Genomic DNA, 26866 nt, shown 5'->3' on the forward strand with positions numbered 1-26866 from the left:
AAACCTAGGTTTAATCCCCAGCACTGAAAAAAAAAAAAGTGAAGAAATGGGTTATGGTGACCAAAAGCCCCAGCCTTGGTTCCTACCAAGGCCTATATGCCTGTTCACCAGGTGCATGACACACTAAGTTTGTTGGGTTTTTTTTTTTTTTGGGGGGGGGGGCGGGGGAGGCAGTTCTAGAGGATTGAACTCAGGGACACGCAACCACTGAGCCATATCCCCAGCCCAATTTTTTGTATTTTATTTATAGACAGGGTCTCACTGAGTTGCTTATTGCCTTGCAGTTGCTGAGGCTGGCTTTGAACTCCAAATGCTCCTGCCTCAGCCTCCTGAGCCACTGGGATTATAGGTGTGCACCACCATGCCCGGCTGACACACTGATCTAACTCTGTATTTTTTATTAAAACAGCACCATGAGATAGACCCCAGTCATTTTGTTACTAGAATCAAAAGTTTTGCTGCATGCTGCTCAAAGAAAGTTAGAGAAGCAGAAGTTGATACAGGAAAACATGTTTATTCAAAGCCAGACTTGAGGAAGATAGAGATCTTTTCTGTCTCAAATCTCCAAGGAAAGGTGGGGAGGTCAGTGAGGGAACAGCATTTATTTATTTTTTGATTAATTTTATTAATTCTACTCCACTTGTGTACAATGAATTGAAGAACTTTCTGCTGTCATGTATAACTGATCAGTGGAGTAGAATTTTTCACTTCTCTGGTTGTATGTGAAAGAGAGTCACACCATTTGTGCAATCATGGTACTTAGGGTAATGATGTTCATCTCATTCCATCATCTTTCCTACCCCCATGCCTCCTCCCCCCTCCCTCATCCAAATTTCCTCCACTCATCCATGCACCCCCACCCATTATGAATTAACATCTACTTATCAGAGAAAACATTTGGCCCCTGGTTTTTTGAGATTGGCATATTTCACTTAGCGTAACATTCTCCAACTCCATCCATTTACCTGCAAATGCCATAATTTTATTCTCTTTTAATGCTGAGTATTATGCCATTGTGTACATATACCACAGTTTTTTTTTTATCCATTCATCTATTAAAAGGCATCTAGGTTGGTTCCACAGTTTAGTTATTGGAAATTCTGCTGCTATAATCGTTGATGTGACTGCGTCACTATAGTATATTTAATTTTAAGTCCTTTGGGAATAGAATGAGGAATGGGATAGCTGGGTCAAATGGTGGTTCCATTCCAAGTTTTCTAAGGAATCTCCATTCTGCTTTCCCGATTGGTTGCACCAATGTGCAGTCTGACAAGCAATGTGTGAGTGTGCCTTTTCCCCCACATGCTCATAAACACTTACTGTTGCTTGTATTCTTGATAACTGCCATTCTGACTATAGTGAGATGAAATCTTTGAGTAGTTTTGATTTGCATTTCTCTAATTACTAGAGACATTGAACATTTTTTCATATATTTGTTGATCGATTCTATATCTTCCTCTGAGAAGTGTCTGTTCAGATCCTTAGACCATTTATTGATTAGATTTTTGTTATTTTATTGTTAATTTTTTTTGAGTTCTTTACATATCCTGGATATTAGTGCCCTAACTGATGTGTGTGGTAAAAATTTGCTCCCAAAATGTAGGCTCTCTCTTCACCTCATTGTTTCTTTTGCTAAGAAGAAGTTTTTTAGTTTGAATCCACCCCATTATTAAAACTGAATCAGGAGGACATACACAATTTAAACAGATCAATTTCAAGCAAGGAAATAGAAGATGCCACCAAAAGCCTACCAATCAAGCAAAGTCTGGGACCAGATAGATTCTCAGCCAAGTTCTATAAGACCTACAAATAAGAATTAACACCAATACTCCTCAAATTATTCCATGAAATAGAAAAGGAGAGGACCCTTCCAAACTCATTCTATGAGGCTAGTATCATTGTGATACCAAAACTAGACAGAGACACATGAAGGAAATAAAATTTCAGACCACTATCCCTGATGAACATAGATGCAAAAAGTCTCAATAAAATTTTGGCAAATCGCATACAAAAAAAAATATTTTAAAAAATAGTGCACCGTGATCAATTAGAGTTCATTCCAGGGATGCAAGTTTGGTTCAACATATGGAAATCAATAAAGGTAATTCATCACATCAGTAGATTTAAATATACAATCACATGATATAATTGATGCAGAGAAAGCATTTGACAAAATACAGCATCCTTTCATGTTCAAAACACTAAAAAAACTAGGGATAGTAGGAACATACCTCAACATTTTAAAAGCTATCTATGCTAAACCCCAGGCCAACATCATTCTAAATGAATAAAAATTGGAACAAGACAGGGCTGCCCTCTTTCACCACTTCTATTCAGCATAGTCCATGAAACTGTAGCCAGAGCAATTAGAAAGATAAAAGAAACTAAAGGGATACTAATAGGAAAAGAAGAACTCAAGGGCTGGGCATGTGGCTCAAGTGGTAGCGTGCTCGCCTGGCATGCATGCAGCCCGGGTTCGATCCTCAGCACCACATACAAAGATGTTGTGTCTGCCTATAACTGAAAAATAAATATTAAAAAATTCTCTCTCTCTCTCTCTCTCTCTCTCTGTCTCTCTCTCTCTCTCAAAAAAAAAAAAACTTTAAAAAAAAAAAGAAAAGAAAAGAAGAACTCAAACAATCATTATTTGCCAACAACATGATTCTATACTGAGAGGATCCAAAAAATTCCACCAGATAACTTCTAGAATTAATAAATGAATTCAGCAAAGTAGCAGGTTATAAAATCAATACCCATAAATCAAATGCATTTCCATACATCAGTGATGAATCCTCTGAAAGAGAAATTAGGAAAACTACCCCATTCACAATAGCCTCAAAAAAAATAATAATAACTGGGAATCAATTTAACAAAAGAGGTGAAAACTACAGAACACTAAAGAAAGAAATTGAAGAAGACCTTAGAAGATGGAAAGATTTTCCATGCTCTTGAATAGTCAGAATTAATATTGTCAAAATGGCCATACTACCCAAAGCACTATACAGAGTCAATGAGATTCCAATTAAAATCCCAATGTCATTTATTTTAAAAAAATATTTTTTAATTGTTGATATCTTTTTTTATTATTTATTTATATGTGGTGCTGAGGATCAAACCCAGTGCCTCACACATGCGAGGCAAGTGCTCTGCCACTGAGCCGTGATCCCAGCCCCCCAATGTCATTTCTTATAGAAATAAAAATAAAACAATCATGAAATTCATTTGGAAAAATAAAGAAACCCAGAATAGCCAAAGCAATCCTTAGCAAGAAGAGTGAAACAGGAGGCATCACAATACCAGAACTTAAACTATAGTACAAAGCTATAGTAACAAATGACATGGTATTGGCACCAAAATAGACGTGTAGACCAATGGTACAGAATAGAAGACATAGAGACAAACCCACATAAATACAATTATCTCATATTAAACAAAGGAGCCAAAAAACATACATTGGAGAAAAGATAACCTCCTCAACAAATGCTGCTGGGAAAAAATGGAAATCCATATGCAGCAAAATGAAATTAAACCCCATCTCTCACCTTGCACAAAACTCAACTCAAAGTGGATCAAGGACCTAGGAATTAGACTAGAAACCCTATGCCTAATAGAAGAAAAAGTAGGCCCAAATCTTCATTGTGTCAGATTAGGCCCTGACTTCCTTAACAAGACTCCTAAAGTGTAAGAAATAAAATCAAGAATCAATAATTGGGAACAGCATTTATGAGGGAAGAAAAGGAGATACAATGGGACAAAAGGCAAGAAATCCCTGTGCTGGGTAGAGGTTGCCTACTTCTAAGAGTGTCATGTCTTTTAGCCTCTGTTCCCTCTTCATCACACCAAAGGGAACCACCTGGAACCAGCATCTGGATTTCCTTTTCCAAAGAGGAGAGGGTATTACAGAGGGCTCTATTTGTGTGTGTGTGTGTGTGTGTGTGTGTGTGTGTGTGTTGCTGGGGATTGAACCCAGGGCCTTGTGCATGAAAGGCAAGCACTCCACCAACTGAGCTATATCCCCAGCCTAAGGGCTCTATATAGAATTTAGAATAATATGTAAAAAAGAAAGGTTATTAAAGATTTGAGAAAAGAGGGCTGTGACTGTGGCTCAGCGGTAGCGCACTTACTTGGCATGTGTGAGGTACTGGGTTTGATTCTCAGCACCACATATGAAAAAAATAAAGGTCTATAACAACTAAAAATATATTTAAAAAAAAGATCTGGAAGAGATCAGGGGAAGGGGGAGGTTGGGAGGGAAGGAGGAAGAAATAGCCTTTTAAATCATATTCCTGAGGAAATTTGAGAAAATAATTCTGTTAAAAAAATGAACTGCTCTGTTATAATTTCACATTCAGGCTGACCCAAGCTGATGTCAACCATTCATTCAACTACCCCTCCACCATGACCCCTCTCTGACCCCCATGAAGTTTCTCCAGCTCTGAGGAGGTAGTTCTTCTTTTCTCTGCTTACAAAAAGGCAGCAAGATCTAGGGAGAGAATCCAGGCACCACCCCACCTCTTACTAGTACTGTCTTTTTGTAAGCAGTGGCAGCAAGACCACTTGAATTCTAGCAATTTAGGTTAGAAAAGAGAGACAAGAAGGGTTAAAACAAAGGTAACTTCATCTTGGCTGGAACATACCTGATTTGTCTTAAGATAATATCAAAGAGTTATATGCACGCCTGTTTTACACAGCTGGGGCGTTCTGGGAAACTGAGGCAGTGTGAAGACACCCCTCCCAAACCCAGATTCTTGCAATCAAGTCAGAAAAGTTTTCAGACATGTTGTTCAAAGTAACAAGAATGAGTTTATTGAAGGGATAGGAAAGGGAAAGAGGACACTCTCAAGGGAGAAAATGGGTCCTCTCAGAGAGGAGAGAGACAACTTGTCTCTCCTGCATTCCAATTTTATTTGGGGGGTCCCAGGGAAGTTTCCAGAGCCCTACGCAAGTCCGCCTCTTGACTTTTGACTGAGAGCAGGGTGACAACAGACTTTCAAGTACTTATTGCCATGACAATGCTAGGTTCTCTTGGTCCATGCTGAGCAGTTCTAATTAGATTTTTTCTTAATCATTTTTTACAGGTTTTGTGATTAGGAGGAATTATCCTTATCTTCCAGAATCTGGTCTGTGAAAAGGGTCACAAATCTTTCTCCCTTCAAAGTACCTTTTTGAGTTCCTCTTATCAATGTTATTTCCTGCCTGCATTTTCTTGTAGATAACAGGAAGTTTTGTGACATACCCTGTCCATGTAGGCTGGCAGGGCAGCAGATAAATTGCTTTTTTGGCAAAGAAAGCATGTGGGGTGAAGAAAGTATGTGAAGGTCAGCACAGTGGTTCCATTTTATAGAATTATTATCTTAATCTCACTTTCCCACCATCCTTATCTGTTTGTCCCCTAACACTGGAGCCAGAGTCTGGTTGTAAACCCCTACATAGGACTCTTAATGGTTCTATCTATCTATCTTCCTTCAGGAAAACCAATAGAGTTACTGAAAAGCAATCATGGATTATGAATCAAAGTGGCTGCAGTCATGAGAAACTGAATCATAACAACTCAGCTTCAGTTACCTCATCTGTAAGATGAAGCCAATCACACCATCCTCTTAAATTCATTGTGAAGATTGTGATAGTGAATAAAAAGCAGAGCAGTGGGGGTTCTATCATTCTATCAAGGGCTCGAGCTATCATTCAAAAATTAGCACTTGTGATTTTTGTCACTTCCATTTATGCCTTCTTTTCCCCCCACTTCAACAAATGCAGAAAATAAGTGCTCACTATGAGCCAAGCATGACTTAAGGGGAAACAGTAGATGTATTACCCACTGTTTACCCCAGGGGTACAAATGCCCCAAACATACTGATTATCAATCTCAAAGAAGGAACTTGAGGATTCAACAGAGAGGTTTTGGGCATTAGATTATTCAAGGTCTCCTTGGTGGCTGTAGGCTAGAGGGTCTACACACCTCCATGGGGTGCCACCCCACACCTCAAGCAAGAGTATATGGGATAGATTGCATGCTTACTGAACAGATGGATTTCTTCAGATGTTTCTTTTCTTTCTTTCTTTTCTTTTTTCTTTCTTTCTTTTTTTTTTTTTTTTTGAGAGGGGGATAATGGGGAATAAACTCAGGGCCACTTGACCACTGAGTCACATCCCCAGCTCTATTTTGTGTATTATTTAGAGACAGGGTCTCACTGAGTTGCTTAGTACCTCTTCATTGCTGAAGCTCTTCAGATGTTTTACGAGTACACTGAGTACACTGTTTTACTTTACAACCAAAGTCACTCTGCTTTGTTCCTCACCTAAAGATTGGAGACCAGGGAAATAGGCAGCTCCCTGTTTCATTTCCTTCATTATCACATTCGTTCATGTTTATTTTACTGCCCAGAGGAGGAGCCTTCTCAGGTAAGGACTAGTATTTACTCAAACACCCACTCTCTTAGAGGCCACAATCTTTGCAGAGAGCACAGGACACTGTTAAGGCCTCTCTGAAGGTTGTCAGACTGGAATCAGTAGGGAGGGCTTCCTGAAGGAAAAGGACACTTGAGCTGTAAAGAGAAGGATGAAAAGAAATTGACTTAGGCAAGAGAGGGAGGGAAGTTCTTGAGATAGAAGGAATAGTATGTTCAAAGGGCTTGGATGGAGTTTGGTATGGCCAGAACATCACAAAGAGGTAGTAAACAGCCTACCTCTACAGTGGAGATGTGTCTGACTTCTTCCACATGTGACTGTTTAAACATGGGTACTGACTGTGTGCCCAGTGCTGTTCTTGACAAAAAGTAAGAGATGATAATGTCCTTGAGTAGCTGAGATTGCTGGGGAGAACCTGGCCATTAACAAGATAAACAAAGTGCATTTTGTAGATAGGATTGTAGTTCTCTGAAGAAAAAATAATGCAGAGATGGGAGGATAAGTATTCAATATTCAATGGAGTAGGCAAGAAAGCCCTCACTGAGAAGGTGACATGCAAGTAAAAATTCTGCTTAATTAGGTAAGGGAATGAGCCATGGACATTTCTGAGAAAAAATGTGAATTTTCTTTTTTTACTTTTTTGGGTGAACCCTCATGCCTGCTAAGCATATGCTCTACCCTTGAGCTATACGTTCAGCCCAGTGCAGTGACTTTTTAAAAAGATACAGCATTATTTTAATAGCTGGAGTCAAGACTGGCTGCTAAATAGATTTCATCTCTAGAAACACTGAATGGTTGAATTGAGGCTTCTGGAGACATGTTACAGAGTAACCTTGAGGTAGCATTTGAATTTCAGAACAGATAGACTAGCAATGTCTGCTGTGGGAGAAGAAGAAAGCAGGGAGTGGAGATCAAGATGCCACCAACTTGAGCTGGGGATGTAGCTCACTGGTGGAGCCCCTGCCTAGTATGAGAGATGTCCTGGGTTTAATCCCCAGCACTGTTTTAAAAAATAATAAACCACCAACTTGGCAAGATGGCTCAAGAAAAGAATGATGGATGGACTTGATCAAATTTCTCTGGAGAATGTCTAAATAAATTAAGTTTCCAAGCAACCAAGATTTTAAAAACCATGTTCTTTTAAATTGTGAGATGATCATTACTTACAGAGATGACTATAAGATCTGAATAACTAGACCATGAATGAGATGCTGAGAACTTTCTAGGAGTAAAGTCCATGAGCTTTAATGCATGAACTTTAGTTTAAGTGCTCAATTGATCGACTGTTTAAGCTATTTGGATGCCTTTTATTGTGATAAAATACATAACAAAAATTTTAGGTATATAGTTAACGTGGCATTAAATACATTCACATTATTGGATAACCATCGTCACCATCCATTTCTAGAATATTTTCATCTTTTTAATCTGAAACTCTATACCCACTAAATATAACTCCCCATTCCATTCCCCCATCCTTTCTTTTTTTAACTGAAATTTCCAGTTTTGCATTTTTGGGGTGTGAGTATGTATGTATGTGCTTTGCTGAGAATTTAACTGCAGGCCTCATGCTGGCTAGTCAAGCACTCTACTACTAAGCTGCCCTTAAAATTCCCAGTTTTTAATCTTGCTGACAGAATATTTTTTGGGTAGGTTTCTACCCTTCACTCCATCCTGTTACAAACCTCATACAGGTCCCAGCTGTGTGTGTGAACTTGAGACCATTTTTGTGTTTCTACAGGGACCCATTCACTTCACTACCACTACCTAACCCTGTCAGAGCCAGGCCCAGGCCTCCCCAAGTTTCTGGCAGTGGGCTATGTGGACGACCAGCCCTTCATCCGGTATGACAGTCGCAGAGGGAAGGCTGAGCCTCAGGCCCCGTGGATGGCACTAGTGGATCCCCAGTACTGGGAGACAGAAACCCAGAAACAGAGGGCCTGGGAGAAGGTGCAGCAGGTGGAGATGTGGACAGTGATGGGCTACCACAATCAGAGTGGCGGTATGTGGATAACCCTAGCTGCTCATGGGAATTCTCTGGGTAGCTTTTTTTTTTTTTTTTTTAATGCCAATGCCCACCCCACCATTTGGAGGGCCCACAGGTGGCAGGCTTCTCCCTGGCTCTCTACTCTGGCCTTGTGGACTTCAATAACCAGGGCCTTTTGGCCTGCATATACAGGTACACACAGTGCTCAGCGCATGTTTGGCTGTGAGATCCGGGAAGATGGCAGGTCCAGCAGCTTCTGGCAATTTGGCTTCGATGGACAGGACCACCTGTCTCTGGACCTAGAGACACTGAGCTGGGTGTCAGCAGAGCCAGTGGCTGTGCGGACCAAGCGCTGGTGGGAGATGGAGCGCTGCTATGCAGAGTATGACAAGGCCTACCTGGAAAGCCTCTGCCTCATCTCCCTGCACAGGTATCTGGAGCTGGGAAGCCAGAGCCTCACGCGGATAGGTAAGGCCCAGTCAGCAGCAGCCATGCAAAGAGTGAGCCATATACTCCCATTCACAAGAGCTGTCCCATTTGACAGAGAAGCCTGGAAGAGAAGAAGGGATAAGCTGTGTCCTCTTGGAAGAGCTCACCAAGAGGACACAGCTTATCCCTCCCTCCAAAGGGAGGGCCAATTAGCCAACAGTTTCCTCACACAAAACTGAACCTTGAACCCTTGCTCCAGGTGTGATAGGGTAAGGAATTCTGGGCTCTCTGCTGACCCACAGCATTGTCTTGGACAATGAACACCCTGTCTGTAGGCATGCCCTAATCCAATTCAGTTCTGATACTGTCTACTTTGAAATAGTGCCAGATCACAGGTTGAGGGCTCAGTCCCCAGGTCTACTTTCCCCACCCCTATTTTAGATGCCAGTCACAAATCCTATGTTGTTTACTGTGCTTCTGACTGACCAACCAGCTATAAATTGAGTTTCTCACAACCCACTCCTTGGGTTTCGTTAATTTGCTTTGGTGGTTCACAGAACTCAGGGAAACATTTATGTTTATGGATTTATTATAAAGGATGTTACAAAGGGTACAGATAAAGATATGTTTAGAATGTGGAAAGAGAGAAGAAGTGTGGAGCTTCCATGCTGTCTCTGGGCCTGCCACTCTCCAGGAATCTCTATGTGTTCAGCAATGTGGAATCCCTCCAAACCCTGTCCTTTAGGTTTGTATGGAGACTCCATTACATAGGCACTAATGATAATAGACTGGGTGGGGAAACCCCCTATGGCCTGCCTGCTGCAGCATTTTTCTGGCCTCTCTGTACAGCATTCTTCCCTCCAGGATATGGGGAAGGCCCCTTCTGGAATGAGGATGGTCTTATCTATTGGACAAAGATAGGTCAGAGAATTTCTTTATGGTCAGCTTCAATACAGATGGAGAAAGATTAGAGCTTCTATAACTAGCCATGGGGAAAAGAAATTCTAGCACACAATCCAGGATGGGATCGTGCTAGGATATTGGACCTTGGGCTTCTACCCATGAGACATCTCATTACAATCGTGGCTAGAAGAGCTGGCCCTGGAGGCTGAGCACATGGAGAAACGCCCCAGTGGAGATGTCTTGGGAAGGGAGTTATGAGCCAGGACATGCTATATTTCAGAATAGCATAGTAATAATGATGCCTACTTTCCAAAACTCCATATTATGGTATGTTACACAATGATTGTTAAATTCTCACTTAGCACAAGACATGGTCTACATCCTTTACCAAGATCATCTTATTTTGAACAACCCTGAAAAAAAAAAGAATGATTCATCCCCCATTAAGCTTTGAGAAAATGAAGAGTTAAAGGGCCTCCCTCAGGTCACCAAGCTGGAAAGAAGTCATGCGGGGCTTCAAACTCCTCCCCATCCTAGTTTTAAAGTGAGGAAAGTATTATCATCCTTGCCTTCCTTTAACAACCACTTGTTAGGTACCTACTATGTGCTGAAAGTCAAAGAGTAGGTATATAAAGTCTCTGGGGAAAAAAGAATCCTAGGATCTGTGAGTGGAAAAGTGGTGGAAATGGCCACATAGGACCCTACTCAGAGGTTGGGAATAGGAAATCACATCCCCTTTGGAAATTTTCAGGGCACTGCCCCTTTAGGATGATTAATAATGGGTCAGCTATGCCTACAAAGTTCCAACATGAGTGCCTCCCCTAGAGAGATCCTGTCCCTACCTTCTTCCTGTCCTCCACACTTGGAAGATCTCCATGGAGATAAAGCATTCCACGGAGGAATGAATGAGCAGAGTAGGTGCTCACCAGCATTGTTCTCTCCTTTTCCTGCAGAGCCTCCCATGGTGCAGGTGACAAAGCACACCACCCAGGATGGGACCATGCTGAGATGCTGGGCCTTGGGCTTCTACCCACCAGACATCTCACTGAGCTGGTGGCTGGGTAGGAAGGAGCTGGTCCTGGAGACTGAGCATGTGGAGACACGCCCCAGTGGGGATGGCACTTATCAGACATGGACATCAGTTCGGGTGCCAGCTGGGAAGGAGGCCTGGTATACCTGTCACGTGCAGCACCCTGGCCTGAAGCACACACTCACTGTGGCATGGGGTGAGGAGCTAACCTTGAGGAGGAGTCAAGATGGGGAAGAGGGGGGTGCCAGGACACCTATAGACAACCCCATGGTCTTGGACTCTTTTCTCTGCCTTCCTTAGACTCATCCTCTATTGGCAATGGCAATGGCAATGGCACACTACTTGGTGGGATTATGGTCCTGGTCTTTGTTGGGCTGGTAGCTGTAATTGTGATACTGAAAAAGAAGAGTCTTCAAGGTAAGTGAGGAAGAAACAAAGGTGTGAGAGTCCTCCTGGCTGATGCAGCCCTATAAGGAAAAATGAGACCATTTAGTCTGATCTTGGAAAGGGCCCAGAAAGAGAGGCAGAGGGCAAAGGTGGGAATTCAGGACTACTTTGCTTCCCTTCTCCCACCCTGCCCACCACCCACCTCATCTGTTTTGTGTTCTTTTTTCACCACACCAGAAAGAAGTTTTACAGGAAAGCTCTAGTTTATTTGTAGGCTGGGTGGGTTATATGTGGAAAGGAAGCCCCAATACATGGCTAAGATGCCTTAGAACCAAAGATGGTAGAGGCATTGGGACAGGCACTTCCTGTCTCTAGCCCTGGCCTCAGCCCCTGATCCCTCCCACTATCTTAGACCATCCCTGGCAGGAGCCAGCAATTCCAAGCATTGGTAGGGAGAAAACAATCTGTCATTTCCCTCCTTCCTCCCTGCAGGTGGAGAAGATAATCTTAACTCCCAAAGCCCAGGAAGGACAGAAGCTGCTCAGACTCTCTGCTGATTAAAATTCCCCATTACAAAATCAAGGAAGTATTTTGTAGGGGCATTTTGGGTCTCCTAGAGAAACCCTAAACTAACTGGCTGATAGCTGTGATCTGACCACAAAGAGTCCATCCTATCTTCTTATTTCTACCATCCTCCTTATACATGATATCTGCAACTGATATGGTTTTTCCATTCCTGAAGTCCTTCTAAAAAAATCTAATCATTTCAGGGCTCAAGATGTAGTTTAATTGTAGAACATTTGCCTAGCATATATAAGACTATGGGCTCCATCCCTCAGCACTGCAAAAAAATAATAGCAAACAAAAAATCTAAACATATCCTGTTGGGGGCAGATAGAAGGGCAGTAATAACAGTTCCTCAGATCTGTTTCCCACATGACAATTTGCAGAATGATTTCATGTTATATATATATATTACACTTAGCCTCATGGGCATCCTGTGGATTTGGCTATATTATTCTTATCCCCACTTCCCTGACTTGGAAACTGAGGCTCCAATCATTTAAGGGAAAACTGGAACAACAGGAGAAATTATAGGGACAATGTCTTGGCATCCATCTGTTAGCACTGAGAAGAAATTTATGAATATGTGCCTATTTTTAGAAATATGTTCTTGTATGTATACATGACCCCCTTTTGTAAAGAAAATAGAGTGGTCAAGGTGAGAGTGTCTTGTTTATGTGGAAAACTCAAAAGGACAGATGCCCAGGAGCCTATTATTTATCTGCAGGCAGCTGGAGGATGGGAAACAACACACAGTCCTATTTTATTTCCTGTCCTTTTGAATGGTTTGAGTTTTGACAGTGAACACAAGTTACTTTCTACAATAAGGGAAATATCTGTTTTTGCTGTGTCATATGGAAATGTTTAAGTGTGAAACTCAGGAAAGGCTCTCAGCCTCACCTACCAATAGGGCAAAACCCTCATGTCTCCTTTGATTATGCAACAATAGCTGGGTGTGAGAGCACACACCTGTCATTCCTGCTACTGGTAATGCCAACTACTCAGGAGGCTGAGATAGGAAGATCATAATTTCAAGGTCAGACTGTACACCTTAGTGAGATCCTGTCTCAGAATAATTTTTAAGAAGAGCTGATGATATAGCTCAGTGGTAGAGCACTTGCCTAGTGTACACAAGGCCCTGGGTTCAATCTCAAGTTCCAAGAAAACAAAAACAGTTATCGTCTCATAGGCTATGTGATATGCAAGGGGCTGGTGGGTTGGAATGGAGAGGAAGCCAGGGACCCGGGCAAGTAAGTGTTCCACTGTTGTGGGGTTGTTGGATTTCAGTGGATAATGGACTCATGGAGGAGCCTCCTCTGCCTCTTCATCATGTTCGTCCTCTAGCTAGGAGCCTACCGGATCCACAGAGCCTTTTTACAGGAACTTCTGAAACTTCTGTGTTCTACTTCTCTGGGAAACCAAAGCCCAAGACTGTGAAAGACTTTGATACTACAAAAAATTTTCCAGCCTGTGCTGTGGCCTGCAGGGCCTCAACAGTGAGCTAGTAATTTAGATCTTATTGAAGGATGGCACTTAAATGTCTGTCTCAGTGACACCAAGGTTTTCTATGTGTATTATCAAGCAAGGTTCTAAGCACTTTACTTTCATTAAGCTGTTTAATCCTCCTAACATGCGTATGTGGAAGAATAATCCTGTGCTGTGGGTGAAAAACCTGAGGTCCAGAGAGGGTGAGCCATAGGCAGAGCTGTAATGAGACCAGGCAGTCTGACTGCCATCTGTGTGATTCACCACTGCACCAAGTCTCAACAACAACTATGCTGTTCTGTAAATGTGCAGTTAAGTACAGATCTCCAATCCTTTACCTGCAATTCTAAAATGCAAAAACATCCAAAAGCCAAGGGTTTTTTCCTAATTTGGGCATCAAACCTGACCCGAACTGAAGTGAGATCATTTATACCCTTAATTTCTTCTAGTGTGCCTTTTTGCAATTCTCTACAGAAATGCTAGTACATTCAACATCTGCCAGATAGAATGCTTTCTAATATGCAAGGAATTGTAAATACATCTGACCCAAAGGTTTCAGGTAAGGGATTATGGACCTGTATTAATAAAGTTTTATAGTAATAAACATGTTTTATTTTCACTGATAAAAACAGAGTTCTCTGGCTGGATGGTTGGAGTGGAGTCTAGCTGAAAGGCGAGTCTGGTCATGAGTGCCTAGTTACACCCAACCCTTCTTCCCCAAGTAGAAGGGGTGGCGGAAGCAGGTTGGAGGAAGCTGCTGGCTGTCCAGTCTTATTTCACATTGATACAGCTGTTTCACCTTTCTGTGCCTCTCTCCCAAGACTTCAGACTCCTCTGGATCCCCAGATCTACAGCTGATTTAATCTACCCAAAAACCCTACCCCCTCAAAGTTAGATCCTTTATGGATAAGGATAGGACTTAGGCTGGCGTCTTACATGGTTTCTTTCAGTACAGGGGGTTTATAGAAGGTCAGGGAGCTTTTAGACTGAGGTGGGCCTGTCCCCCTAGGATTGGTTTACATAAGTGAGAGCCCTGGGAATAAGGACATGGAAGTTCCTATCTAGATTGTACTTTTCCATGTCCAGGACCCTAAATGCCTCTAGTGCTGAGGGCTTATAGGACCTTCTCTTTCAATGAGGAAAAGGGGCAGAGAGGCCATGGGCTGTACAGTCCCATGATAGCCTCCAGAGGACAGCAGCAGACCTCAGGCTGTGTACCACTTGGATAAGGTCACTTCAGTCTTCCTAATGGCCTTATTGGCTACTTATTTTAAAAACTGCCTGAACACATCTACAACTATCCTGGATATCTATCAGCAACCCTTGCTTTGGTACCTCACTGTCTTTTTATGCTGGCTTTCCCCACCTTAATGGTCAGTGCAGGCCCCTCAGCTCACATGGCCTTCTCACCTAGGCATGACACCTGCATGGAAGCCACAGGACCTTAAGGGCAGGGGGATGGTGGACAGAAGAGCTCTGACTAGAAGGAGAGTAGATAGCTACTGTAGTGGCCTCCTGGCCTAAAGGACTTTCTTCCACTTAATCTTCAGTCTTATCCTCCCACTTCTGGAGCATCCCTCATCCTAACTTCTTGTTCTCAAGAGTCCCCCAAGGCACCCCAGACAACATCTGCCAGATAGAATCCACCATTCCTGCGCTAAGGGAACTGCTGTCCTGAGCTTCAGGCAGTGTCTACTACCTAACTGGATTATGAGACCCTTGGCAACTGGACATGACTTTGACTATTTTTTTAAATTGTATTTTACTTAGAGGTTAGTTCAGTGTTATACCCATGGACCTATAAATACATTTTGGAATTTGAGGGATCCTAAAGCATCTCTATAAGCTTCTGATAACTTTGCACACGATCCCCCACAACTTCTACCCAATTATCATGCTGCCTCCCTCCCATAGATTTTGCAGCTTTTCTCTATGTTTTAGTCAGCTTTCCCTCACTGGGAAAATACTTGAGAAAGACAACTTAAAAGGAGGATTTGTTTTGGGCTTGTGGTTCCAGAGGTTTCAGCCATAGTCACTTGGCCCCATTGTTTTGAGACCTATGGCATAGCAGAATATCACAGTGGAGGAAACCTCATGGCAGCCAGGAGGCAAAAAAGAGGAAAGGACTGGGTCCTAATGCCCCCCCCTCTAGGTGCACACACCCAGTCACCTAACTTCTTTCCACTAGGCCTCACATCCTAAAGTTCCACCACTTTCCAGCAACACCATAGACTGGCTACTATGCTTTCAAAACGTAGATTTTTGAGGGACAGCCTCAAAAACCATAACATTATGTAAACATGTCCCTGCAGGGATGTTCTAAGACCCTAGCTTGAACATCAGCTTACTGGGGGAATACCTGCTGCTGACCTGGTCACAGAACGTTCAAGGTACTCTGTGACTTTTGGTCAGGGTGTGGAAAGAAAGTGGAGAAAACTAGAGGACACTGCAGGACCCCCAAAATATATATAATTTTAGGAATGGGAGGTGAAGGGCAAGTGAGGAGGGCTCTGAGCACCTTTGGAAGCAGAGAAAAGGCCTGCAAATCTGGCAAGGTCATGATGAAAGCTTTGCAGTTTCTTCCCCCAGATCACAGGCCCCTAAGAAAAATAGCCTTCCCACCCAGCAGGGCACATTGATTTAAGTGTCCTGAGGGTACCACCACTGGCCACTGCTGGCACTGCTTCCCTCCCTGTGCCCAGACTGGACTGGCCTTGGGATCTCACTGTAGGAAGACGGGGGTTCTCCCCAACTAGTGGAGTGCCAAGTTCTTGGACAGCCCTGAGATCTAGCCCCTATTGGTACAAATCTCTCCTGCTAACCACTTGGGAGTTTAGTTTCAAAACAGCAACCATTTGGGCCATCAGTATTCAGAGAAGTTTCTGGCTGCTCTGGTAGCTGGATGCTTTGTGATTATGTGAATGAATAATTGAATTTATTTTTTTAATTTTTTATTCTTTTTAGTTATATATGACAGTAGACTATATAACTTCCCATTTCTATGGCTGTACATGATGTGGAGTTACACTGGTTGTGTATTCATATATGAACATAGGAAAATGTCTGACTTATTCTATTGTCAGTGACTTTATTCATTACTGTCTTAATGAATTTATTCATGAACAATAGTGAATTCTAGACATTCAATGGATAATATCAAAATCCATATACACCAAATGGAAGCCTTTCTTATATCCCTACTGTTCCCTGACTTGGAACAAACACCTGTCCACCCTGTGGCCTTCTGGAATTCTCCAAGTCAGTTTCTTGCTCTTCCAAGATTCTCATGTGGTCTTTCTGGATATCCCTACTGTGAGATTCTCCATTGTCCACAACCATGTCTTCCATGGGGCCATCATGAACCTATCACCCAAGTCAGACAATGAAAGCAGGGCCTGGGCCAAGCAGAGAGACAAGCACAAAGGCCAGCAGAATTCCTAAGCTTGTCTTTTTTTTCTCCTCTTAACTTCTTAGAAAAGCTCCAAGACCATGGTGAAAATGGAAGAGTAACGGAGGATGCAGGCTGTCTCACCTGTGTCTTTTTATTCTCTTTGCCACTGTACCAGCCCAACACCAAATACAATTGGCCCTCAATAATCACAAGTTCCACATCCATGGATTCAACCCACCACAGATCTAATATTCAGGAGGGAAATGCATTAGTGCTGAATATGTACAGATTTTTTCTGGTCTTTAATCCCTAAACAATATAGTACAACAATTATTTGCCTAACATTTATAATGTATTAGGTATTAACAGCAATGTAGAGTTGATTTAAATTATCTGGAAGTATATACTTAAGTTATATGCAAATGCTATGCCATTTCATATAGAGGACTTGAGCATCTAACAATTTTGGTATAAGTGAGTGGTCCTGGAACCAATTCCCCATGGATACAGAGGGATGACTGTAGTAAGATCCAGAACAGAGCTCCAGAGCCTCACCTCAAGGTAAACAGCTGGGGAGAAGGAAGTCAGCTTTCCAGCTGCCCACACTTAAGGTTGAACTCCCTAGCCAGGTCTCTTTCGACCCTCTTCCTCCACAATAATGGAACTACATATTACAGCCTGTGCATTTCCCACAGTTTGTCCCTAATAATGTGCATAATTATCAACTGGAGATTGATCTACACCCTCCCTCTCTCTCTTTCTCTCTCTCTCTCTCTCTCTCTCTCTCTCACACACACACACACACACACACACACACACACACACACAAGACGGTGATTCTGAAACCGAACCAACCACTGACCAAGTCTGAGCATCAGGCACAAACACTTTCCAGCCTTCCTTTCTCTCCATGCCTCCAACTCCAGGTGTCCCAGGATCTAGTGGGGTAACCACCATACTACCAGAGTATCTTAAGTCTTCTCTTTGAAGGACGGACGCACACACACACACACAGAGTGACACTTATGTGAGAAGTGTGCCATCCCCACATATCTTGTCAACTTCTGTTTTCTAGCTGTTCTATCCATAGCCTGCCAAATAAGAAGTCCTCAAACCTAACACCTAAGGGAGTTTTGAGGGTCTTACCAAAGGGAAGCACGTTAGAAAAACAACTAAGATGAGGAATGGACCTTTCTTCTAGGCAGTTCCCTAAACACACAACTAAAGATATAGACAAAACAGATAGCCAGTACCATTCTTTGGAAGAGAAACTAAACATCATCTTCATATCCTCCTCCTCATCCCAGCAACTAGGATAAAAGTCCTCCTATTTTTATTTTCTTCCAGCCCTCCTTCCTCTCAGTGCCTCCAACTCCATGCTGGGGATTGAAGCTAGGGCCTTATACATTCTAGGCAAGCACTTAACCACTGAGCTATATCCCAGCCCCTAGCCTTTCTCATTGTGAGCTGTCTTGCATTGAGCAAACATGACAAGAAAAGCTAATGCTTATATAGTACTAGCATGTGAAACTGTAAAAAGTTCTTTTCATATTAACTCATCTCACATTCACAACAACTTGGTAAATATATTCTTATTCCTATTTTAGGATGAGGCAACTACAAGAGAGAGTTGCCATAGGGCTGGGTGTGTAGCTCAATGGTAGAGTGCTGTCCTAGCATAAACAAAACCCTGGATTTGATTCCCAGCACTGCCGAGAGAGAGAGAGAGAGAGAGAGAGAGAGAGAGAGAGAGAGAGAGAGAGAAGGGAGAGAGAGACATATAGAAAGAGACATAAGCGCATGCCCAAAGTCCCACAGCTAGGGAGCATCAAGGCAGACAGCTAAGGTTGCTCCCCAGTGTCTCAGAACCTTGGTAGAAAACATTAGGTGCTCAAAACATGATAGCCAAGATATATAAATAATATAGATGAGAGGAAGAAACAGAAATAAATGGGTGAGTTGATGTCTACAAATTTAAATACATAAAGGTCCCAAAGCATCTATGTAACCTCTCAGGGTTCAGATCCCAGTTCTGTCACCTATCTGATCGTGTGACTAACCATTTTGTTTCTCAGTTTCTATATCTGTAAGATGGAGTAATAATATTATAAAGTTATGTGAGGATTATATGCCTTAATACCCATATGGAAAAGTGCCTAAAAGTTTTTTACACATAGCAAGGGCTATATGAATATGTAATTTAAAAATACATTTTATCATTGGAAATAAAGTTATATAGAGAGGTTTTTCTACTAGGAATAAAATGTGGTGGGTGACCTAGGCACTGTGGCACATGCATGTAATCCTAGTGGCTTGGGAGGCTAAGGTAGGAGGATCGTGAGTTCAAAGCCAGCCTCCACAACTTAGTGAGCCCCTTAGCAAATCGGCAAGATTCTGTCTCTAATAAAATTTTAAAAAGTAAAAAAAAAAAAAAAAAAGGTCTGGGGATGTGGCTCAGTGGTTAAGCACTTCTGGGTTCAATCCCCAGAACCAAAAAAGAAAAAAAATGTGGTGGGTGAACTACCACTTTCAGCCAAGATGAACCAACAGATAAGATTTACCTTCCCACTTGAAAAGAACAAAAAACTTTTGGTTTTAAAGATACTTGGCATCAAGCAAGGAAAACTGATCTGAGACAGGAAACAAGGCAAGCCCTATAATTGCCTCAACTTAGTGCCTCAAATAAGTGCAGGAAGGGGAAACCCAGGCAGAATCAGGCAGGCCCCTGAGTTGAGATGTAGCTAAGATTTCAGGCTGACCAAGACAGCTGGAGTTAATAGGACAGGGTAACAGGAAAAGGCTGTAGGATTCAGGGAATCTGCAGAGGGCACTGAACTTTAGTCCTGAATGCATCTCACTGCTGTTTCTTTCCCAGTGCCTCTTGGATAGTGGGCACATGTGGCCCTAAGTGTGCCAGATGTACTTTAAGGGCCTGCTCCAAGAGCACCCTCAGCAGAGCTCCCAGCTGGGTTCAGGAGAAGGCTAACAGTCCTCCTGTGAATAGGACAGCTGCCTGGTTGAAGAGATGGCAAGGTTGTGAGAGAATTGAAAAATAAGCCCCCCTTCGACCCTGGAAAATATCATCTCCCAAATTTGTGAGGGAATCTAAATGAAATCCCTCTTAAGCTGCCACTCAGATCTGGGCAGCGGGTGGGGGTCTTAGTTCTTTTTCTATAACAAAATAGTTGGTATGAGGTAATTTATAAAGAAAAGATTTTGATTGGTTCATGGCTCTAGAGGCTGGAAAGTTCACAAGCACATGCCAGCATCTGCTCAGCATCTGGTGAAGAGGGCCTTCTTGCTGTATCATAAATGGTGGAAGCCATCACACAAACAAGGAGCAAGAAAGCCAAAGAAAGCTCACTTTTTTCCTATTGGTGCATTATAATTATAGAAAATAGTGGGATTCATTATGCCATATTCATATATACACATAATATAATTTGCTCAGTCTCCTTCACCAGTACTTTCCTTTCCCTCCCCTTTTCCCTTGCCCTGATCTACTTGCTTTGCTGCTCCCAAGATAACCCATTAACCATTAATCAATGAATGGGGTTCATCTAGAGCCCTCATAGCCCAATCACCTCCCAAAATCTTCCCACAAATCAACATTGCTATATTGAGGACCATGTTTCCAATAAATGCACTTTTGGGGGGACACATTTGAACCATAGGAGGTAGTAATTTCCAAGTGAAAGCAAGATGAAAAATGTATGCACTAAACTTTACAGATGCTCATTTGCCTAGGTATTCTTGAGAATGAATGTTTAAGTTCCATTTAGGCCCCTCTATCTTCTATTCTTATGCTTTCTCTATCCATCTTCTTCAAGTCCACCTTCTTGCTCTTTCCTTCAGTTATCCTTCTTCCTTCCTGAGCTCAGCACCTGTCTCTTCCCTCATTCTTCTCCCTAACTCCTTCTCCCACTTCACTAACCTCACCCTTTTTGTGAAAAGCAGAAGTTGAATTAAGGTATAGGTGTAGAATTCTAGTTTTTTTTTTTTTTTTAATCCTGGCGACTGAACCCAGGTTACTTTACCACTGAGATACATTCCCAAAATCTTTTATTTTGAAACAGGGTCTTGCTAAGTTGTTTAGGGATTGCTAAATTGCCGAGGCTGGCCTCAAACTTGCAATCCTCCTACCTCAGGCTCCCAAGTTGCTGAGATTATAGGCATGCTCCACCACACCTTGCTCAGTTTCAATTCTTGTTGTTCAGGTATCCCCCCACTTCACCTCATGGCTACTTGGGCTCAATCCTGATCTCCAGGAAGGCTCCCAGATTACATAATAGAAATTAAAAATAAAACAACATGAATAGGTGTCCCATTTTAGGCAGGTCAAGCCTGAGTTTTAATTCCTTTCTCTCCAGATATAAGGCCCTCAGAACCACTAAAATGACATGTGGTGAGCTATATATTACCACAATTTCCTTATCACTCCACTCTATTCTAAGTGGGAGTCTCTGAAGCCAATTTGTTACAGAAAAAGAAGACAGCTAGGTCATGAGAATATAGAGATAAGTCCAGAGGGCACTGTTCCACTTTATAGATGTCAATTAATCCTACTGCACAACAACCCATGAGGTGTGTGCTACAATCATCTTTTATTTGACACATAGGAAAACTACAGCACAGAGATGTTAAGAAATTAAGCCAAAGTCACGCATAGAGCAAGTGATAGAGTTAAGATCTGAACACAGCCTGGTACCAGCCTCAGGAAGAGTCTCCTTTAGGAGTCTATGTCTGGACAGAGCTGAAGAATAATTAGCAATATCTAGGTGAAGTAGTGAGACAAGAGTCTTCTAGGTGGGAGAATGTTATAGTTTGGATCTTAAATGCCCCCCACTGAAGTCCTCTGAATTGAAGGCTTATTCTCCAACCCATGATACCATAGGGAGGTGCTAAAACGTTTAGGAGGTGGGGCCTAGTGACAGGAATTTAGGCTCTTGGGAGCATGCCCATGAAGGGATATTGGGACCCCCCTTTCCTGCTTCTTTTTTGCCTCCCAGTCACCATAAGATGAGCAGCTTTGCTTTACTGACTACTCCCTGCCATGATGTTCTGCTTCAACAAAGTAGTGACACCAGAGTGGGCACTGTCAGTGATAAAGGAGAGGACAAGTTCCCTGGTAGTCGATGATAGACATGGAGGTTTGCTACTCTGATCTTCCTTCAAAAATTTGCCATTCACATTCAGGGGACTGAGGTGAGCCTTTGGGATCAGCTCAGGGACTGCAGGATTTTGAGTAGAGCCGATATTCTCCCCACGTAGCTCTCAGCCAAAGACTAAGATTTTTATACTTTGAGTCCTTTTGTTCCAACAAAATCTCAGACCGAGCCTATTTTATAATGCAGATAAAGCTGTTCTGATTGAAGTAAGAGTGGAAGACCCAGGATTCAACTTCCTATGTTCACAGCACTCCAAGGCAAAGCTGGGGAAATGATTGCGAGCCACTGAAGGAATTTTTTTAAAGACTCTGAAGTAGTCAGACTTTAAGGTGAATGGTTCTGCTGCCTACAGAATGGACTTACATGAGAAGACGTGACTTTAGGAAATTTTTTGTGCAGTCTGAAACTCATGAAGTCAAACCTAGAATGACAAGAAGAAAACTGTAGCTCAATTTTATTTAGAGATGGGGTCTCACTGAGTTGCTTAGCGCCTTGCTTTTGCTGAGGCTGGCTTTGAACTCACAGCCTCCAGAGCCACTGGGATTACAATGGTACCACCACACCCAGCTGCTTGGCTCAGGCCCAGAGATAGAGAGGAAGGGTTTCAGGGTGTGTTGAACAGTTCATTTGGGCAGGTAGCAATCCTTAACCCAAACAGTGATCAATTAGTGAGGGAAGCAATCAATCTAACTGGTCTAAATAGCATTTTACTGAAATCAAATGGAAAATTTCAGAAGACTTAGATGCCTAAAAGGTGGGGGGGGAGTTTTCGGGAATTTTATTTCTGTTTGTGTGTTTACTGAATTAATATATAAAATACATTTCTTACTGAGATAAGAAGTAAAGGGAAGTGAAAAAACAAAGGGAAAAATCTTGTAAAACTTTGGGTGAAGAATGATCCTTAAAGTGACAAACCATGTTTCAACTCATTTTTGTGTTTCTATTCTGTGGAGAGATAGAAGTGAATGAATAAGTGGATGGACAGGTTCTGCTGATATGCTCGAGTTCGAGACCCCCAAAAGACCACCAGAGACCAAGATCGGTGTAAGCAGCAAAGAGGCGTTTATTGTGAGCTAACTCAGTCCTCTGTACACACACCAACTGGTGACGCTGAGAGGCCCGGAGCCCAGGGTTTGCAGCAGTTTTATACACTCTTTGGGGAAGGCAGGGACTTCACATACATCACCGAATCTCTTAGCAAATCATCACACACCACAGGAAAATCATAAAACAATTCTAAAACATGATTAGCACATTCACTGTCGGGAACAAGTTGGGTAGGGGTGATTGGTTAGTACAAGAGGGAGATTCGTTTGAACTGATTGGTTTAACCCATGGGGGTGTACGCGCTGAACTACGTAGTTTCCCAACATGTTATCAACCACCATAAACTACTGGGAGGGTCATCTGGCATCCCAGGTATTTTCCCTGTCTCATGCTGATTGGTGGAGGCTAGAGTGCTACTATGGGTGCTCACCTAGCCTGACTGAGTCAGGGACACCTGGCGCCACAGATCTCTCCTATTATTTGCAGACAAACAACTCAGCAGGGTGGGTATGTGCCTAGGAGTGCTCTGTTGGTTTTTCCAAGGACAAGGGCCACCCCTCTTCCTTGGACAGGCTTTGCTCTGAGTTAGAGGCTGGTTTCTCAAAAATGGAGTCACATCAGTTTCTCGATGTCAATGAGTAGGCCCTGGATGACTATTTAGGTTCCCTCCCAAAGCCTTCCCACAGACTGTTTTTAAGTGTGCAGCCAAGTTCACAAACACTCTGATTCAGCATACATACTCAAGGATAAACATTTGTTTATGAGCATGCGCCCACTGATATAACCTGCTGGCAATGTGATTTCTCTGTTCTGCAATATAAAAAGGCCTATGAGGGCTAAATAGAACTCAATGGGGGTGGGGGGTGAAATCTGGAACTGGAGGCTGCTTAAAGGCTGCTGCCCTCTCTAAATAAAGCATGTCTACTATCCCAGCTGCATTTTGCATCTTCTTCCACCTGCCCAGATCCTGAATCTACTCCCCAGGATCTGAGCCTCAAGTACAAATGTGTATTGTGTGAACAGATTACAAATGAATGGGATGCGACTGTAGCTCAATGGAAGAGTGTGTCTCCTGAATGCACCAGGCTCTGGGTTCAATCCCCAGTACTGGAAGAAAAAAAACCATGGGTGGTTGGGTAGATAGGTTCTGAATGAAGAAATAGATGAAAAATGAATGGAAGAATTATGAATGCAAGGAGGTGAAAAGGTTTACAGAAGTCGGTGTAGGGTATGCTGAATTTGCTGTTTCCAAGCTGTGTATGGGCAGTGGAAATGGACACAGATGTCAAGGTCGCAAGAAAGGTCAATGTTAGAAGACCGAGGCTCCTATGGTAGCAAGAAAAGAGGAGACGGAGAAAAGTTGGAGGCTCAAGATCCTTCAGCATCACGGCCTGCTCTACCCATTTCGAGCCCCAAAGCCTCATTTCTGCAGGCCCAGCTGGTTTCCTGCAGACCCCGCCCACGAGCTTGGCCGCCTTTCACCCAAGTCCTCCCACAAAGTCCTCAGGCCTTCTTCCTAAAAGAGTCAAGTAACGTAAAAAGCCCCCCACTAGAGCTTGACCGCAGCGCACGCCACCCTTTGGGGTCGGTTTCCGTACACCTCCTCTGGCGCGGCCTCTTGCTTTCTTGCTTTCGGTGTCTAGCAGGCTACAATGTACTTTACGTGGTCGGTGACTTAAGAGGATTCTGCGCCTCCGCCCGTTCCCACCAACCAGTCTTTCCAATCAGTTGTGGCTTGATGGACTGCAGGAATTCCAGCCAAGGTCGTCTCCTGGAATGCCACCGAGCTGCGGTCCTCCGACCATCTACCCCACCCTCTCTTAAGTGAGGCGGGATTGGCTTATGTCATTTCCGTTTGCCTGGGTCGGAGTGAGGAGCTACGGTTGTGCAAATCCCGAGAGCCAGGAGACCGGATTTGAGACTTTACACTGAGATTCGAATGGAGCTGCGGGTTCCAGGCTTGTTTCGTCCCTGCTAATCTCAGCATGGTCGTGGACCTGTGGTTCTGATTGTGGACCTGAACTGCGCAGAACCTGAGAAAGGAGATCAGGGTTGAGGAGGAAAACTAGGGTTGAGTCACAGCGTCAGGTCACAAAGTAAATCAGAGGCAGGCTTACAGGCAAGTCCTCGCTCCTCAGCTTTCAGTTGTTGCAGGGCTCAGCTCTATAAAATGGCTGGTTATGCCAATACTCCCAACACTATGCAGACACTTAAGGAAAAAGCGGAATGTGGCATCTGCCTAGAACACTTCAATAATCCTATGTCCATCAGCTATGGGCACAACTTTCTGCCGACCGTGTGTGACCCAGCCATGGGGCTTGAAAGATGAGGCAGATTAAGACGAGAAGAGGAGGAGGCAGTGGCGGGTGTTCGGTTGATGGGTCAACTCCATTCGGGAGGTCTTATATCAGGGGAATGCTTTTTGTTCCAAAACCGAGAGGATGATTGAACTCATTGTTGGTGACGATGGTACCAGGAATAGGGACAATGAGGACTATGTGTAAGACCAGGAGGAAGAGGAAGTTTGGAACTATTACCTTAGGATTGGGACATGACCTGAGAATTGATGTCTATCCAGAAGAGGTAACTAGAAGAATATGATGAAGACCACGAAGAGCTGTATCCTGTCACCCACTCGATTTCCCCACTCCCTCCACCGCAGTTAACCTGTCCCAATGCCAAAAGAGCTTTACAGTCGCAGCTTTCTTCCTACCTTACAGCTGGCCAACATAGTCCATATAATTTGCCAAATGTGCCCCACTCTTTATGGACGAAGTAGGGGGAATGGGCTCCGAACACCAAGAAGCCTTGAAACTCTTCTATGAATTGGACAAAGAATCGATTTATGTGGTGTGCTGAGAATCAAGGAGCCACAAACAACACAGCCTGGTGCCACTGGATGGAGTGGCTCAGGAGTAAAAGGTAAGAATAAGAAGACAATGGGGGAGGGGGGTGGCAAGGAAAGAAGGGAACTTGTTAATAGTGGCATCCCTTCCCCACACTGCCAGGTACTTGAAAGTTGAACTTTTCTATATTTGGAGGGGAAGGGAGCACAATGAAGAGAGATGGGCATTGGGTGGCGAAAGGAGATAAAATCATGAAGGCTGGAGCTGGCTTCCTCAGAGGAAACTGAGCAGACATATGGCAGTCATCAGAAACCACTAATGTTGATACTTTCAGTTTACCTAAGAGTAAGGGGTATGGGTAACAGATATTTAGTGCTTGATTTCCCTGTAATGTAAGTCTTGAACAAGTATAATTTAAATAACTTGACTAAGTCTCAAAGACCCTCACAGACAGGAATAAAAGACCACAGTACATAGTAGATGTTTGGAACTTCAGAGCACAAACAATGTCAAAACAAATGTTTAGTATTGATAGACAAAAATGCCAGGTGGGAATCTTGAATTAATAGGAGCAACTGGCCATGCCTCACTCCCAAAATCTGGAGTTGCTTCCCCACCTTCTGTATAGTCCTTTTTCTTCTGGAGAAAGGCAGAAGACATAAACATCTTTGATAGATCACAGTGAATCTCATGTTCTGACCACTTTTCCTTTCCTGGCATTTTATCACAGTGGAAGGAGGAAGGCTTAGATAACATCTCTGCCACTTACTGTCTAATCTTGGGCAGGTCTCAACCTCTTTGAGCTTCTCTTTCCCCCTAGATTAGAGAACATGTATCTGAAAGTATTTTATAAATCAAATCACTAAACAGATATTTGCTTTTTTATTTAGCTTCTAATTTGCCTTCCTTTCCCTGGGTGCTGATATGGTTAATGTCTTGTCTGCTAGTCCTGATCTCCCTAAGCATTAGAGAATTGTCTTAATAGTCAGCAGGAGTACTATTTCCTTACCAAGTCTTGGTGAATTTGACCCCTACTGGTAGTATCCAAGGAAGAAGAGGTAGTCTGTAGGCCAATAAAGGTCTTAACTAGCTATTTAGTAGCAATTGCTTACAGCTTAGTAGTGCTTTACAGTTTATAAAATGTATTTATTTCCTTATGTTTTCCTACAACAGTGGTTTTCAAACAGTGGTTTTTTTGACCAGTTAGGGGGTTTTATAATG

The 26866-nt window shown here is 42.9% G+C and overlaps 2 protein-coding genes across 4 annotated transcripts in view; both read left to right on the forward strand.

The window, feature by feature from the left end:
* The window catches only part of LOC143399661 (H-2 class I histocompatibility antigen, Q10 alpha chain-like), a 31348-nt gene extending 7637 nt beyond the window's left edge, over window positions 1-23711 (forward strand). Inside the window, exons 3-7 of one of the 3 annotated variants that reach the window (XM_076856511.2) lie at window positions 8150-8410; window positions 8588-8863; window positions 10681-10953; window positions 11058-11174; window positions 21939-23709. In XM_076856511.2, the coding sequence (XP_076712626.2) occupies window positions 8150-8410; window positions 8588-8863; window positions 10681-10953; window positions 11058-11174; window positions 21939-22027 (1016 nt within the window). In that variant the 3' untranslated portion in view covers window positions 22028-23709. Of the gene's footprint in view, window positions 1-8149; window positions 8411-8587; window positions 8864-10680; window positions 10954-11057; window positions 11175-11636; window positions 13844-21938 lie in introns of those variants that run through there. The other 2 variants (XM_076856512.2, XM_076856513.2) reach the window with 2 other exon arrangements.
* A 1149-nt stretch (window positions 23712-24860) lies between these two features.
* On the forward strand, window positions 24861-25718 carry Trim52 (tripartite motif containing 52). The gene is given in 6 exon segments (XM_076856515.2): window positions 24861-25083; window positions 25085-25338; window positions 25340-25384; window positions 25386-25490; window positions 25492-25578; window positions 25580-25718. Coding segments are annotated over 6 exon segments (744 nt in total). The 5' UTR covers window positions 24861-24969.
* Window positions 25719-26866: the final 1148 nt, after the last annotated feature.

Source organism: Callospermophilus lateralis, chromosome 5 (assembly GCF_048772815.1).
Source record: "Callospermophilus lateralis isolate mCalLat2 chromosome 5, mCalLat2.hap1, whole genome shotgun sequence".
Lineage (NCBI taxonomy): Eukaryota > Metazoa > Chordata > Mammalia > Rodentia > Sciuridae > Callospermophilus > Callospermophilus lateralis.